Source organism: Hyalella azteca, unplaced genomic scaffold (assembly GCF_000764305.2).
Source record: "Hyalella azteca isolate HAZT.00-mixed unplaced genomic scaffold, Hazt_2.0.2 contig7943, whole genome shotgun sequence".
NCBI classification, from domain to species: domain Eukaryota; kingdom Metazoa; phylum Arthropoda; class Malacostraca; order Amphipoda; family Hyalellidae; genus Hyalella; species Hyalella azteca.
In genome coordinates, this window is record NW_025938050.1 from 86,360 (window position 1) to 101,082 (window position 14,723).

Here is a 14,723-nt window from a genome sequence, read left to right on the forward strand (position 1 = left end):
TATGAAAAATCCTAATGGAAATGCTCGTTCAACTCAAGCTCTATGTTCTTTTAAATCTTTCGAAAATTCTCATGCAATTTGTTCACAGTGGAAATTCGCAGACTAAGAGGAATTTCTCGCTCAAATTGGGCCCGCATCCTGCCGCTTCCGGGCTAAATGGGGAGAACTCAAGGGATTACCGAACTAATCTTCCTTTACATATATATTAAAGCGAAGGATTACAGGACTAATCTCCCATAATGTACATATTAAAGCGAGCGGACACACACTCAAAAAAGTTAATGAGTCTCATTGTCCTAATAGTAACACACTTTATTACCCACAGAGCGAGAAAGAAGCGCGTGCATGTGACCCTCATACTTCTTTTAGCCCTGACAAACTGAGTCAGGAATACCTACTAAAAAATATAACTCAGTACTCACTGCAGTGAGTGACAGAGAGCACATTTTCTCGTCGACGAAAACGTGAAGTCACGGACAGACAGACAGACAGACAGACGGACATGGCGAGAACAATAGTGCATTTTTTCCATAAATGAGAAAAGGCGCTAAAAAGGGTGAAAGTACATAGCTATTCAAACAAAATCTCACACATGGTTCTTTGTGTGCACACACACGCGTGGCCGTGAGCTGCAGGAGCAGGATTGAGCTATGGCAGCACACGGCGGCGACACAGCCTGCTGCAGAGGGTAGGCTGCAGCACAGCCTGCTGCAGGCAGAGAAGGCCGCAACACAACCTGCTTCAGGCAGGGTAGGAAAGTATAACAGCCTGCTGCAGGCAGAGCAGGCTGCTAATAGCCTGCTGCAGGTCAAGAAGTGAGCAGAGCTGCGTTCCAACTCGCCGTATAATGTCAATCAATGAGCAGCAGCAGAGCAGCACCGACTGTTCTGGACTAATTGATGAGCCGTGCTGCTCACTGCAGTCGTGAGCAGCATTAATCTCAATAGAATAATTAATGAGCAGAAATACTTGTGGTAGAATAGTTATTGAGCAGTGCAGTGGTAATATTATTGTAATATATTACAATAATAATATTGTATTGTATTGTAATATTAGAATTATTGGTGTGTAATAAACTTCTCTGATTTGCCTTTTAAATTACATGTGATTCATTCATGAGAAGTAAATAAAAATAAAACATTAAATATGAAAAATAAAAAAAAATAAATAAAAATAAAATAAATAAAAAACATTTGAGCTTTGATATAATTAGACCATAACCCACTCTACAAGACCCACTCTACCAGACCCACTCTACCAGACCCACTCTACCAGACCCACTCTACCAGACCCACTCTACCAGACCCACTCTACTGTCTCTTATACACATCTAGATGTGTATAAGAGACAGGTATTTATTAAGCTTGTTCACGTACCTGGTTGTATTTATTAAGCTTGTTAACGTACCTGGTTGTATTTATTAAGCCCGTTCACGTACCTGGTTGTATTTATTAAGCTTGTTCACGTAGTTCTTGTACACGAGCAGCTTGAGGAACGTGCCCGTGCAGTCCACGTTGACGCTCTTGAGCTCACGTGCCTTGTGCTCCGTGTGGGAGTTGTCGCTGAGCCCCACGTACCCCAGGGGGGTGAACTGCGCCTCCCCCAACACCCCCATCTCCCCCTCAGGGGGCGTGTCCCCTATTAGCAGCTGTACACGCTCAGCTGCAGAGAATGATATGTATCAGCTGCACAGAATGATATGTATCAGCGGCAGGGAATGATTAATATCAGCTGTACATAATGACTGGAATCAGCTGCACTGTATCGGCAGCTGCACACTCTCAGCTGCACCACCGAGAAAATGTTCGTGGGTAAATTTGGAGCGTTTCAACCCTAAAGCAAACGTCACAGCCAAAAGAATAGGGTATTTTCAATAACCTATGCTAAAAAGTTAACTGCATATTTAATAGAATTGTCTATCGAGATAATCCTCAAATAACATCTGTTAATGATCTCAGTTCAATAATATTTACGCCATGTTGACTGGAATTAGCTTGCTTTCATGCTTTACTAAATACATATTATTATAATTATATATTATACTCTTCCGACACTATTTTGCAAGACCTCTGAGGTCATACTATCTAAACTCGCTGAACTACACGTGGCAGTCAATTTCTTGTCTATAATTAGTAAGTTTAGATCTTTAGCTTGAAAAGCCGTCAGTGATTGACTGACGGAGTTGCAAACTTGGAAGTATATATGATGGCACGGTACCTGGGGCCGTATTATCAAAAATATTCCCGAGTTTGTAAGCCCGTCAGCCAATCATTGACGACTTTTCCAGCAAAACCCACCAATCACAGACAGGAAATCAGTACTTATGTGTGCGCAAGTTACTACGTTACTTGAGCAAGTTTTTATAATACGGTCCCTGATTGGCTGCCTCACTCGCTCCTTCGCTAGCTTGCCGTCAGTGTCACAGCACGGAGGATGTGGCGGTACACAAATCAATAAGCACAATTATGCTTCCATTCATTACTTTTCTTGTTGCGTTGTACGGTTTTCAATCGTGTGTTTCAAGATGGGTTTTAATCGGAAACCACAAATGTTAATGTTTATTTATCACTACAAAATTAGGCTTAAATTTATTCAAAATTTCCATCTTATTTGAGTAAGCCAACCTTGTTAAATCTATTCAGGCATCGCGTGGTTTACTCCAGTAACAATCATGATTAGAGTCGAGACAGTCAATCGAAACTATAACGAGGGCGCTGGGGCACGACACAGTCAAGATCAGTTAAATTAAATCTTTCGAATATTTTAGGTCATGGTGCGACTGTTAAACGTACGTTACGATCAGCCGTAGAATTTCATTGCGTGCAATTGCCTATGATATTGAACAGTGTGAGCGAGGCTTCAGATCAGGTGGTTATAAATTTTTGCTTAGCTCCCAGATGAGTGTCAAAATTCTAGACAACTTTTGAAAGCCTGACATACGAATAAAAGTTAGGTCTTGTTGGAGCAGCGTAAAACTTCTTGTATATCATCTGCTGCAAGCATGCAGGAAGTTGCAATTAACAAATCTTGGAACTATTTTATGATTCGGCTTTCTTAAAGACATTTCCGAATTGGTTTCTTCTATAGCCATGTGGAATATGAACACAAAATTAATTAAATATACTGTATACATGCTTTCAGAATAAGATAGTACAGTTGTTCCGTCATTGCTTTGCCAATATTATTTCTGAAAAGTTGATGCCGGAAGGCGGCCACGCATGTCACGAGCACATAGCGGCGGCGATATAAACGGCGACACGTACATCACTCTAATGTGCTACGCCTTTCGATGTTGCAGAGTTTGCTCGCAACACTCCGATGAAGCGACAGGGGCCATCGACTGAGTAAAGTACAGCCCAGTACATGGGTAAGCTACTCTAGACGAGAAGCAGGTACTCACCTGTAGTGTACTCATGTACACGAGCAGTTGTACACGCGTCAGATGTACGCGCTCGCTGAACTGCAGCACAAGGGGCGGTATACTCACGGACCAGGGCGTGGTGAGAGAGCAGCTGTACGCGCGTCAGATGTACGCGCTCGCTGAACTGCAGCACAAGGGGCGGTACTCACGGACGAGAGCGTGGTGAGAGAGCAGCTGTACGCGCGTCAGATGTACGCGCTCGCTGAACTGCAGCACGAGTTCTTGGGGGTAAATTGAGAACTTCGCGGAGCGCCAACCGCGCGCTCCAGGCCCCTGCAGCTGTAGGTCCTGCGCCCGCCCCTCCGCGTCCTCGCCTGCATGCACACAGGCAGTAACATTTAGTTGTATCGATAATTTACTATTCAGATTGAAAATATTTCAACTGTAATGATGTAGTTTAAAGGCCGGGGAATGCTTGACATGAACTCGGTAGGGATCATCAATCGAGGAAGGCGGTAAAGGGGTGGTGACTATTCACGGCGTGACTATTACTAAAATTAGAGCTAGTACGGTAGTGTCACTACTCACTAGGCAATAGCACGTGACCTCACTAGCTATAGTAACATCACTATTTTGAAGCGTCACGAGCACTTACTGGTGAAGCGACATACGGAGAACTCGAGCTTGTGCGGCATGGTGAGCCAGCGGCCGTCATTCAACCTAGCAGATCTTCTTCAGCTGCACGCCAAACTCTGCTTGTCCTTCAGTTCACACAGCAAAATGTGATGTCCATAAAAGAATGTCTTAAATTTTATCCAAAAGCAGAGGTAATTCTATAACCTCCGCTGTGCACCAAACTAGTTATCTTTTAGTTTGCCCTGCAAACTATGACAATTCCCTCCTTCGCAGAGGCTCTACAAACCTTAGCATTTCTCCGACAGCTAAATAGCAAACTCTTCCTCCGAAACCTTGTCATGACCTAGGCTCAGTTGGTTACAAAAAAATGCTTTCTATTTTCAACAGTTCAGTTTTGCTTTTGATTCAACAGTCCAGCTTCTCTTTCGATTCAACAGTCTAGCTTTACTTTCGATTCAACAGTCCAGCTTTCTAGACCTACACCATGGCAGCTGGACTATGGTCTTCACCTCACATTATCTGTGTTCGATACCAGCGCCGTGACCAAACCCTTCATCTTGACCATTACAATTGATTTGCATGGAATGACATCCAATTTAAGGTCATCTGAGCCTAAATATCACAAAGTGGACGTTGTAGTGGTGAATGTTCAAGGCAGGTACTGGTTACGATGGATGGTTTGTTCTACCTTATTTCTTCAGCTGCTTGACGAAGCCTTCTGGGCCAGCTCCCTGCAACAGAGAGTGAAGATATTAAAGTAATAGAATTACTTGAAGGCGAACAAACTAGTTCAAACTATTAGCTGACCAATAACATCATCATTTGATGCTACTTTTTAGGTGATTTTAGAAGCGTATATATACTCTGTATACATGCTTATTGTGAGCCTTGACAGCGGGAGTGACAGTAGCACACACAAGGCTATATAGCTCGCCACGCCCAGGCTGCTTGCTTCCAAAGCTTGGTTCCACTTCATCAGAGAATGAGTTCCCTCTTCTGGCAAATGCTTCCTTTGGGCATGTTGTTTACTTCATGCCTATTATAACTCATGTTATATTGAGCCAAACAACCTTTCGCATACAACACTATACCCGTCCACGCATCATTCCAACCATGAACCATTATATTCGTCAATGCATCATTCCACCTGTGAATTATTACTTCTCAATATATCAATGCGCACGTTAATATCTATGCGCTCGATAGCTTGTCGCTTCTCATTTGTTCCGCAGTCCGTGATTGGCGGGTTTTGATCGCAGCCTGAATGCTGATTGGTTGATTAATTTACTATGTCGCTGTTATCTTTGACCTACAGTGATGCAGTGACCTGCCGACACGTGGCGCAGTGCGAGCGCCGTGCCTGCAGTGATGCAGCGACCTGCCGACCTTCTTATAAAATTTGAAGCACTTAATTTAAAATTAAGTAAATGATATTGCCGCAACAAATGATAAATAATAAAGTATTAGTGATCAGAAGGCGCTAGCGACTGAAACGTGCGAAGCAATTAATTGTTTTGGAGACATAAAGAGCCTTTATACAACACTTCTCTTTAACTTCACTTCTTGTTGTTTGTTTGTTTGTCTGCTACAAATCTTATAATCGATATTTAACACACTTCTACCTCTCCAATCGATCTGAAATTTTGCACACTTGTTTAAAGTTGGAGACAATGCATGAATCAATTGACAGAATAATTAATTATGAAAATAAAAAAATTCAATTTTAAGAAAAATTTACAAAAAAATTTTGTCTGCTACAAATCTTATAATCCATATTTAACACATTTTTACCTATCCAATCGATCTGAAATTTTGCAAACCTGCATAAAATCAGAGACGATGTACATGATTCAGTTGACAGAATAAGTAAATTTGAAATTTTTGAAAATTTTTATATATTAAAAAAATTTGAACAATACTTTTTTATATTAAAACAAAAATTAGAAATTATTGTACATGTGTAACACCAGAGATACCGTACTGGATTCTTTAGAAGTGTTGTCTTTAAAAAGTAATTTTTAAACGCATATTATTTACAATCGGGACTAAGAAGTAAGTACATGGCGGCAATCTTGAGACTAAGTACATGGCGACAATCTTGAGACTAAGTACATGGCGGCAATCTTGAGATAAGTGCATGACGACAATCTTGAGTCAAAGTTCATGACGGCAATCTTGAGACTTTCTGATTGTAATTTTTGACGCTGTAATTTCACGGCAAAGCTTCCAGATGTGAAACAGAATCCTATTAACGCCCATCTAATCAGAGTGGTAGTTTTTCATCAAGAAGCGGCCAAGGACGTTTTACCTTAGTTTTATGCAAGTAATGATCTTGAACGTTGGCGTTATATAGGGTAAGCGAGCCGCTAGCTCTTCATGAGGGATAAGACGCGCTCAAATATAAGTACACTTCACCGCTGTCTTGGCCACGATTCTCCGGCGTTTCATCTCGCAATCATCGCCTGTAAATTGCAGGCGACTAAAGTGGCGTGCAGGCGCCGGTGGTGAGAGTGGTGGTGGTTGAGGTGATGCTGCATGCACCATCACCACCACCACCACAGCAGTAATGACCCACTCACCACCCACTCACCACCCACGCACCACCCACTCACCACCCACGCACCACCCACTCACCACCCACGCACCACCCACTCACCACCCATTCACCACCCATTCACCACCCACTCGCCACCCACTCACCACCCACTCACCACCCACTCACCACCCACTCACCACCNGTATTGATATACCAATAGAGTATTGATTGGTATTGGTATACCACTCGAGTATTGATTGGTATCGATATAGCAATCAAGTCTTGATTGGTATTGATATACCAATAGAGTATTGATTGGTATTGGTATACCACTCGAGTATTGATTGGTATCGATATAGCAATCAAGTCTTGATTGGTATTGATATACCAATAGAGTATTTATTGATTGGTATTGGTATACCAATCGAGTATTGATTGGTATTGATATACCACTCGAGTATTGATTGGTATCGATATAGCAATCAAGTATTGTTTGGTATTGATATACCAATCGAGTATTGATTGGTATCGATATACCACTCGAGTATTGATTGGTATTGATATACCACTCGAGTATTGATTGGTATTGATATACCACTAGAGTATTGATTGGTATTGATATACCACTCGAGTATTGATTGGTATTGATATACCACTAGAGTATTGATTGGTATTGATATACCAATCGAATATTGATTTGTATTGATATACCACTCGAGTATTGATATTGTGTTGATATACCACTCGAGTATTGACTGGTATTGATATACCACTAGAGTGTGTGACGGGCTGCAATGCATCACAGTTGTGACGCTCCGCTGAATGCCAGAACGCTGAAGGCCTGAACATAAATGAGCTTCACGGTTGTTGTAAAAGTCACGCGTAAAGTTCAGATTAAAAACTGCTACTTTATTCTATAATTATGGGGCAAGTAATCGTAAGTTTTTGATAACCCGAACACTGGGCGAGGCTCCTGCACGTCGACTGTAAATTATTTACATGAGTAACTTACCTCACGGAGAATTAGCTTTTGAAATCTATGTAGCATGAAATAAAAATTGGTTCAACTAATGTAAACTTTATTCAGATATAGGGAACCTTTTACATTACATTTCTTGAGCAATTTTTTCGTACCGGGAGACAAAATTTATCAGAAATTCGAACACATATGAAAAAAGTTAATGGAAGAACTTCATACGAACAACGAGAAGTTATACGCAATTAACATCACGCATGTTCACCTCTTGTAGTGACGCAAACACTGGGCAGATCGTCACGTGTAAGGCTCTTTTGACCTCAGGTCAGTTCAGGTCACCAAACTATGTCCCATGCTGTTATAACTTGTATGAATTATAATATACAATTCAATTTGCATGTATTAAGCAATAAAATTTGTATGAATCACACAATGTAGCTTGTAAGCATTATACAATATAATGTAACTAGCATGAATTCTACACTATACGTGCAATGTTAAAGCAGAATACTGCACACTGCACAGTTCATTGTACACTGCATGGTACCTTGTATACTGCACAGTACACTGTATACTGCACAGTACACTGTACACTGCACAGTACCTTGTCATTGTACACTGCACAGTACCTTGTCATTGTACACTGCATAGTACCTTGTACACTGCACAGTACACTGTATACTGCACAGTACCTTGTACACTGCACATGTAGTACACTGCACAGTACCTTGTACACTGCACATGTAGTACACTGCACATTATGTATTGTAGCTCCCCCGCATGTCATCGTTACATCAATTTAAATTGTACAACTAAAGTTCGCGTTAATAAATTCAACCTTACGTTATTATTGCAATGATTTTTTCATTGTTATAGTCCGGTTATTTTATTGAAGTAACGTCTTGTGAAGAACTTCTTGATGTCGTGAGTACAAAAGTTTCTGAGTAACTCACAACTCATTTCGAGTGAGCCAATCAGCGTCTGCTGAACCTGCCAATCATTGTCTGCTGAACCTGCCAATCATCGTCTGCTGAACCTGCCAATCATCGTCTGCTGAACCTGCCAATCATCGTCTGCTGAACCTGACAATTACTCGTGTAAATGAAACTTTTGCCCCCCTATTTCTGTTTCTACAGCTGCAACTATAAGTGTTAATAAAACTTTTGTCCCTATTTCTGTCTATATCTATTATGCAGTTCCAATTTCTCGTATAAATACAATTTCACAACTTCACCATTATTCACCATTACTTTACCGTTTATCATTTTTTTACTCGCAGCTGCTCTCAATAGTGTAAATGCATATTTTGCCACATGTTCTAGATCTCCACAGCTGTAATTACTCGTGTAAATGAAACTTTTGCCCCCTATTTCTGTCTACTTCTAAAATACAGCTCCAATTTCTCGTATACATGTAACTTTCGACTATATTTACCACTACTTGACCCTCTAGCATTTTATATTTTTACACACAGTTGCTCTCAATAGTGTAAATATGCATATTTTGCCCAGGTCTCTACAGCTGTAATTACTCGTGTAGATGAAACTTTGGCTTCTATTTCTGTCTCTACATCTACAATTCCTGTTATAAATGAAACGTTTGCCGCTATTTCTGTCTCTACATCAGCAATTCCTGTTATAAATGAACTTTTACCTCTATTTCTGTCACTGCTGTGGCAAATACTCGTCTACATACACTCCCAGAGATGGCTCACCATCTAAACCTACATCAAAGTCGATATAGTGAACTTTGTTATACGACCTGCATGGAAAGTTGTGGGTAACCTGCTTTCAAGTTTGCGGGTCAGCAGTCTATTAGTGGCCAAAATTTGTACAGCAAAGCAAACTTTCATTGCAAACTTTTTTTTTGTGACACGAGTTGCGAGGAAGGCCGCGGTGTTATTGAGCGAGCTTGTGCGAATACTGCGAGTGGGGATGGTTGTACTAAACTGGTAGACGTGGTGAAACTTTTGAAACTTACGATAACAGGAACAATTAAAAAAATTTACAAGAGGACTTGCCCCTGCAGATACTGCAAAAAAATCGCTGCTGTTGTCAGCACCACTCGCTGCTGTTGTCAGCACCACTCGCTGCTGTTGTCAGCACCACTCGCTGCTGTTGTCAGCCTGTCTCTTATACACATCTAGATGTGTATAAGAGACAGGGTCAGGTAATGCATTAAATATAGACTATAGCAGCAGTCATTTGTACAGGTCAGGTAATGCATTAAATATAGACTATAGCAGCAGTCATTTGTATAGGTCAGGTAATGCATTAAATATAGACTATAGCAGCAGTCATTTGTACAGGTCAGGTAATGCATAAAACATAGACTATAGCAGCAGTCATTTGTAGAGGTCAGGAAGTGCATCAAATGTTTAGTGGGCATCTGCTGCATCAAAGCAAAGGTTTTATTGAGTGGTGGGGCATGGCCGGCGGTCGATGTCAGAAGTTGTCGGCCCTTGTCCTGTCTCTTATACACATCTAGATGTGTATAAGAGACAGATCGACAGACCAGGCCATCTAGCCAGAAATAAGGACAGACCAGACCATCTAGCCAGAAGTAAGGACAGACCAGACCATCTAGCCAGAAATGGACAGCGCTTTTTGCATGCCATTTAACAAGTGACAAGTGCCGTCTGTCCCAGCCATTAGTAAGCACTTAGCGATGTCTATCATTAGCCCATTAGCCACTAATGGTTAAAACCAAGTCTTCTCATCTAATGGTCTGGTCTGGAGTTAAGAAACAGCTCTGATTGACAGACACACTTTCCAAATAGTGACTAACTTTCTATCCCACAGAATAAGTATTGCCCCCATTAGCCACTAATGGTTAAAACGAAGCCTCAATTCACATCTAATGGTCTGTTCTGAACTGAAGCAACAGCGCAAATTGATTGACATATTTTTAAATAACGAAAAATTTTCTATCCCACTTAATAAGCAGCAAGCTGACGTATCACTGATACGCTGTTTTGTCGAGCAAAACTGGGTCAGAATAATCCACACAATATGGCCAAAAATGCATCGTTATTAGGACAATGTCTCACTCATTTCCCTAAGTGTGTCAACACTCGCGTGCAGCGCGACACCTCGTGCGGTATGACAGATGATCAAGCATGAGATAGACTGATAATAATTACCTGAGCATAACGTTATTAATTACGTGAATAATAAGAAAAATAATTGACCACGTAAATTATTTGCATGCAAATTTAGTTACGAAGGAATTTGATAACATTATAATTTAAATACCTGTACCGGTTACAATTTGCAGTTAGTTGCAGATAGACTATGACAGTGCTCTCATCTAGGCATCAGCCCTGTATCTAAAATAGACTATGGTAGTGGACTTTTAATAAAGAGATCGGAAAATGCATCATATAAACGGTAGACTATGACAGCCGCTATTTGTATACTGTAGGTCAGGTAATGCATTATATTTACTGTAGACTATGACAGCCGCCATGTGTAGAGGTCAGGTAATGCATTAATATAGACTATATTGTCAGCACCACTCGCTGCTGTTGTCAGCACCACTCGCTGCTGTTGTCACCACCACTCGCTGCTGTTGTCAGCACCACTCGCTGCTGTTGTCAGTACCACTCACTGACAAGCGTGCACCACTTTGGCGCTTATCAAGAAACAGGTTCCACGAACAGAAGTTTATCAGGCGTTCACCGTCCCATGTATAATTCACGCGCCGAGCTCAAAGTTTTGGTTTTATACAAACGCCTGAACTGCCATGGCGACCGCAATCGATCTGGTGAGTGGTGAACACACAGCAGGTTAGTCTCCCACTCTAGCGTCAACGACGTACCACTTCACCACTCTAACGCCTGCAGCGCATCGCCTCCTCCCACTCCAGCAACTACAGCGCATCGCCTCCTCCCCCTCCAGCGCCTACAGCGCATCACCTCCTCCCACTCCAGCACCTACAGCGCATCACCTCCTCCCACTCCAGCGCCTACAGCGCATCACCTCCTCCCACTCCAGCGTCCACAACGCATCACCTCCCCACCAGTGCCACCAACTCCCACTCCAGCATCAGCCAAGTTGGAGTTGTAAAATAAACATGGCTTTATAATACCGTAGACTAACACAGAAAAGTCAGGTAATAAATTCCTTGGACCAATAAAAATAATTGCCTATCTTTGTGTCCAAAAAAACAACTAAACCCATGAGTTGAAACGTGCTTTTTAGTCATTTACGTTGACATTAATTAGTGATTGGAACATAAGCAGGTTTTGAAGTCATATATTGTTAAATTCAAGTGATCAGGACAAAACGGATATCGTGGAGATAAGTTTATCTTAAATAACAGATTTAATAGTACAAAATTGGTAATTATAGATTTAAAGAACTAGAAACGACAATATCAATAAATTGAGAGATTAACGTTTACAAATGATAAGTGTTGCCAGACGTAGGTATCGCCTCTACCAGTCTACTCACCACTAACTTCGTGCTGCGATATTGCTTCAAGTTCAATTTAAACGAACCTTCACTATTCAGAAAACAGATTCATCAGTTTTTCAAAGTTCGTTCTGTTAAATATTTATGGGAAAGATAACATGTTCCGAGTTGTACGTTCAGATAGAAGAAATTGTTCAGGAAAGACGCACATACTAACACACCAACGTCCAGCGAGACACTGGAGCCTGTACAGCCCTGAGCCCTCACGCTGCCTGGCCGTCCGTTGCTGGCTCGTTCCTATCCATGAACTGGAGACTCAAGGTCGCTTTAGCCATAACGAAACAAACCGCCCCAATGCCGGCGATAAGCTGTCTTCACCATATCTGACACTGTTAAAAACGTGGTGGCTGAAAATGAAGGATACATATTTTCTAGATATAATTCTTTCAATTACGCAACTATATGAAGTGCTGAATGCCATGAAACTATATATAGAATAGAAGTGTCGGCATTGAAGAAAATAGGCCCATGGCCTGTTGCCGATTCTTGAATTTTTCATGCCTTGATTCACAAGGGATCCGGCCTTTGGAACCCGATCTTTCCATAACTGACAAATGATTGAGATAGCTGCTGGACTTATTGCCTGGTCCGTAATTTGCTAGTCATTTTAAGACTGAACATATGCTCCTGCATAGCTTCGTTTAGTCTGTTTTTGAAGATGTTCATACTCGGAGCGTCAACGATGCTATCAGGGAGGTTGTTCCACATGTCGGTGACTCGAAGCGAGAAGAAATGTTGTCGCATGGATGTGTTCCAACGCTGTTCTTTTAGTTTATAGCCGTGGCCCCTGGTGTTGGTTCTTGTTTCAAATTCTAGTAATCCTTCTGGGACCTTGTATAAGCCATGAGTATACTTGTATACTTCAATGAGGTCCCCACGCAGACGTCGATAACTGAGGCTTGGAAGCTTCATAATCTTTAATCTTTCCTCATAGGACTTGCCTTTCAAGCCCGGAACTATCATTGTTGCGCGTCTTTGAACACTCTCCATTAAATTTTTGTCCTTTTCGAATTTCGGTGACCACACGACGTTTCCAAACTCTAGGTTCAGGGGCACGACAGCAACAAACAACTGCTTCATCGTTTCTAAATCTAGGAACTCGAAAGAGCGTCTGATCAGTCCAAGACGTTTATTGGCTTTATTAACTTGACCTTCAATATGCTTAGAAAATTTCAACTCATTGTCGATATTACCCCTAAATCTTTTTCCATGGTCGACTTCGACATCATCATTCTGTCGTTGCAACCGTGTCTTCTCATACTGTGATCTTGCTGTTCATTTTTCTTGACAAGGTGAACAACTTTACATTTGTTAGCGTTAAAAACGCAGCTGCCACTTATCAGCCCAGTCAACCAGCCTGTCAAGAAGACATTGCAACTGTACTTTTTGCGACGTATTTTTTACTGTATTATAAATTTCTGTGTCGTCAGTATACATCGAGCAAACGCTAGACACGACCTTTATAACGCAACGAAACAAATAGGCCCGAGAACGCTTCCTTGTGGCACGCCGCTGCGCACTGAAGCCCAGTCTGATAGGGACCCATTAATACTGACACGTTGTCGCCTCCCTACTAGAAAATCTCTGATCCATTTGAGTACATTACTCTCAATTCCCAAATACTTCAATTTACGCAACAGCCGCTCATGTGGGACACTGTCAAATGCCTTGGCAAAATCGAGGTAAACTGCATCTACTGGCTCCCTTTCGTCCAGCAAGCGGGTCCATTCGTTCAGAGTAGACAAGAGGAATTAGTGGTGCAGGATCTCCCGGCAATAAAGCCATGTTGACAGTCTGATAGGAGATTATTAGCAGTCAAATGATCTATCAATCGATCCCTCACAACAGATTCCATTACCTTGCAAACGACACTTGTCAAACTGACAGGGCGATAGTTGCCCGGGCAGCTTTTGTCACCTTTTTTGAACAATGGTGTCACTTGAGCTTCTCTCCTGTCAGCCGGCAAGATCCCTTCGTTCAAAGTTTTTCGAAGAAATGACGTTAGAGGGCCGGCTAGGACAGTTGCTAACTCTTTGAGTAATCTGGGGTGGAAGCCGTCTGGTCCACATGACTTGTTTGGATTTACAGCGATAAAGCGCTGGAGAACCTCTTCTTCTTGTATTTAAAAACTTGTTAATTTAGAACCGACTGGGTGCTCCTCAATAGCTGGAATACTGTTCAAGTCCTCTTCAGTGAATACGCTACTGAAAAACTGATTAAGTTCGGTAGCCTTGCTCTCATCAGAGGATATCTTTCGCTGATCTACTTTCAAATCAGAAATACCGTCCTTAATCTTGCACTTCGAGCCAGCGTACAACAAGAAGGCTTTCGGGTTCTTTTTTGCATTTTTAGCAATATTTTTTTCGATGGTTTTTACTACGGTGCGACAGCTTTCTTCAGCTTGATTTCGAGCTCTTGCGTATAGCCTGTATAGGTGATAGTCAGCATCGCTACGAGTCTGTAAATAACGCTGGTAGGCTTCCTTCTTTGTTTTCAGGTACTGTTCATCCACCGAGCAATACTACGTTTCTTCTTTTCGGCTGCGACCTACGTTTCTTCTTGGGCAGCTCTTCTTTTTCCTCGGGTGAAGCGGCGAGCAGCTTACGGAAGTATTAACTGAGCGGAAGAAATCTTAATTGAACTAATTATAAAAAAATAATAAAACTTAGTTGATGCATATATTGTAATAGGGGACGTTACTTGGTCCTCCAGTTACCAAGTTTTTGGTGGTAACATGTA

The 14,723-nt window shown here is 41.7% G+C and overlaps 1 protein-coding gene across 1 annotated transcript; it reads right to left on the reverse strand.

Moving 5' to 3' along the window:
* Positions 1-586: 586 nt before the first annotated feature.
* LOC108681344 (centrosomal protein of 104 kDa-like) lies at positions 587-12,147 on the reverse strand. The gene is made up of 5 exons (XM_047881425.1): positions 11,964-12,147; positions 4,017-4,728; positions 3,571-3,735; positions 1,439-1,662; positions 587-736 (listed from the first exon to the last, which is right to left on the reverse strand). The coding sequence occupies exons 2-5, from the start codon at positions 4,054-4,056 to the stop codon at positions 587-589; spliced, it is 579 nt and encodes a 192-aa protein (XP_047737381.1). The 5' UTR covers positions 4,057-4,728; positions 11,964-12,147.
* Positions 12,148-14,723: the final 2,576 nt, after the last annotated feature.

What these genes read in the sequence shown, in the direction of transcription:
- LOC108681344 (XM_047881425.1), bottom strand. Translation starts at nt 4,056, where the DNA reads ATGCCGCACAAGCTCGAGTTCTCCGTATGTCGCTTCACCA. An exon ending in CTCTCACCACGCTCTCGTCC is followed by an intron (nt 1,663 to 3,570) that starts GTGAGTACCGCC and finishes CATTCTCTGCAG; the next exon opens with CTGAGCGTGTACAGCTGCTA. An exon ending in AGCTTAATAAATACAACCAG is followed by an intron (nt 737 to 1,438) that starts GTACGTGAACGG and finishes TGCCTGAAGCAG; the next exon opens with GTTGTGTTGCGGCCTTCTCT.